This window comes from Aptenodytes patagonicus, chromosome 24 (assembly GCF_965638725.1).
Source record: "Aptenodytes patagonicus chromosome 24, bAptPat1.pri.cur, whole genome shotgun sequence".
Lineage (NCBI taxonomy): Eukaryota > Metazoa > Chordata > Aves > Sphenisciformes > Spheniscidae > Aptenodytes > Aptenodytes patagonicus.
The window spans coordinates 2,146,549-2,148,617 of record NC_134972.1 but is presented as its reverse complement, the minus strand read 5'-3'; the positions used below and the strand labels follow the sequence as shown (position 1 = coordinate 2,148,617).

General features: G+C 52.7%; 1 protein-coding gene across 1 annotated transcript; it reads left to right on the top strand.

The window, feature by feature from the left end:
• Positions 1 to 411: 411 nt before the first annotated feature.
• On the top strand, positions 412 to 1,773 carry LOC143170508 (D(1) dopamine receptor-like). The gene has a single exon (XM_076358860.1). The coding sequence runs from the start codon at positions 412 to 414 to the stop codon at positions 1,771 to 1,773; it is 1,362 nt and encodes a 453-aa protein (XP_076214975.1).
• The last annotated feature ends 296 nt before the right edge of the window (positions 1,774 to 2,069 follow it).

Genomic DNA, 2,069 nt, shown 5'->3' with positions numbered 1-2,069 from the left:
GCCTGGCCAGTGCAGAAGGGATTGACTGGGATTCTGTAGCAGGCACCAGATCAACAACGGACGAAGAGCGTTTGAGAGAGGAGAGGGAGGAAGGCTTGCAGCAAAGCCCTCCCAGCTCGCTCAAGTGCTGGAGGTGAGTGCCAGCTCTTTGTGAGCGGCAGGCTGCAAAGAAAGAAAAGTGGGGTGGGAGGCAAGAGGGGGAAAAAAAACAAACGCCATGCTGTCAGCAGGAGATTTGGAAAGGAGTGAGAGCTTCAAGCACTTTTCCTTGTGCTGGCTGGGTGCGAGAGCTGGGAGGATTGCAGTTGGTGCTTCTGAGATGCCAGCGGAGCAGTAAAAAGGGGTTTTGGATGCCGATGGGGACTTGAACAGCTGTGAAACCTCCCAAGGGACTGGAACAAAGGGGAACCCATGGATGGTTTTTACTCCTCCGCAGAAGGAGACGTGCAGGATGTGATCAATGACACCAGCAGTAGGAAGAGCTGGGCAGAAGAAGGCAACTCCGAGTTGTCCTTCCGTGTGGTGACAGCTGCCTTACTTTTCCTTCTCATCCTCTCCACGCTCCTGGGCAACACCCTGGTGTGTGTGGCTGTGGTCAAGTTCAGACACTTGCGCTCTAAGGTCACCAATTTCTTCGTTATCTCCTTGGCAGTGTCTGACCTCTTTGTGGCTGTACTGGTGATGCCCTGGAAGGCTGCCACTGAGGTGGTGGGGTTCTGGCCCTTTGGGGCTTTCTGTGATGTTTGGGTGGCTTTTGATATCATGTGCTCCACAGCCTCTATCCTCAATTTGTGCATCATCAGCATGGACCGTTACTGGGCTATTTCCAACCCCTTTCGCTATGAGAGGAAGATGACGCAGCGCATGGCTTTCATCATGATCGGAGCGGCTTGGCTACTGTCCCTCTTGATTTCCTTCATCCCTGTGCAGCTGAAGTGGCACAAGGATCGTGAGTTCCTTAGCCAACAGGAGCCAGGTTTTAATGTCACCGGCGAGGAGGAGAACTGTGATTCCAGCCTCAACAGGACTTATGCCATCTCATCTTCTCTCATTAGCTTCTACATCCCTGTTGCCATCATGATTGTGACGTACACCCGCATCTTCCGCATTGCCCAGCGGCAGATCCGCAGGATCTCCTCCCTGGAGAGGGCTGTGGAACATGCCCAAAACTGCCACAGCAGCGACTGCCCTCACGAGGCCTCCCTGAAGAACTCCTTCAAGAAGGAGACCAAGGTCCTCAAGACCCTCTCCATCATCATGGGCGTCTTTGTCTTCTGCTGGCTGCCCTTCTTTGTGCTCAACTGCGTGGTGCCCTTCTGTAATCTTGACCTACGTGAGCCAGGAGAGCTACCTTGTGTCAGCAAGACTGTCTTCAACATCTTCATCTGGTTTGGGTGGGCCAACTCTTCCCTCAATCCTATCATCTATGCCTTCAATGCAGACTTCCGGAGAGCTTTTGCAACCATCTTGGGCTGGGGCTGCCTTTGCCCTAGCAATGCAGTGGAGACAGTGAACTTCAGCAATGAGCTGGTCTCCTACCACCATGACACCACGTATCAGAAGGAAGTGGTGACCCTCAGCTACCCCCAGCTTCTCCCCCATGCTGCTCCGCAGATGGAAAATGAGGTGTCCTTTGACAAGGTTTCTCAGGTCTCCGAGCCCTCTCACGACACCTGCCCTGTGGATGCCTTGCCTGCAGTGCTGCACGTGGAGTGTGAAATGGGTGTCTCGCTGGAGAAGATTACGCCTTTCACCAGCAACGCGTTCGATTGAGATGGGGTTGGGAAAAGGGTGGTGGGATGGTCCCCAGGAGAGATGGAAGCAGGGACGCTATTGCAGTTGCCTATTTCGGAGGAGTTTGAGGATGACATGGATATTGCACTCTCTGGGCAGGAGTTTGCATTAATAAGTGTGGAATAGCCAGAGTGATTTTCCAGATGACTGAAGGGGTTCAGATATGTGTTTTTGTAACTCACAGTTTCGGATCCAGCCCAGGTGGGCAGTAGAGATCTGTGTTGCTGCTTTCTCTAGTTGTCCCATGGAAAAATGCTTTCTGCAAAAGACAAAAA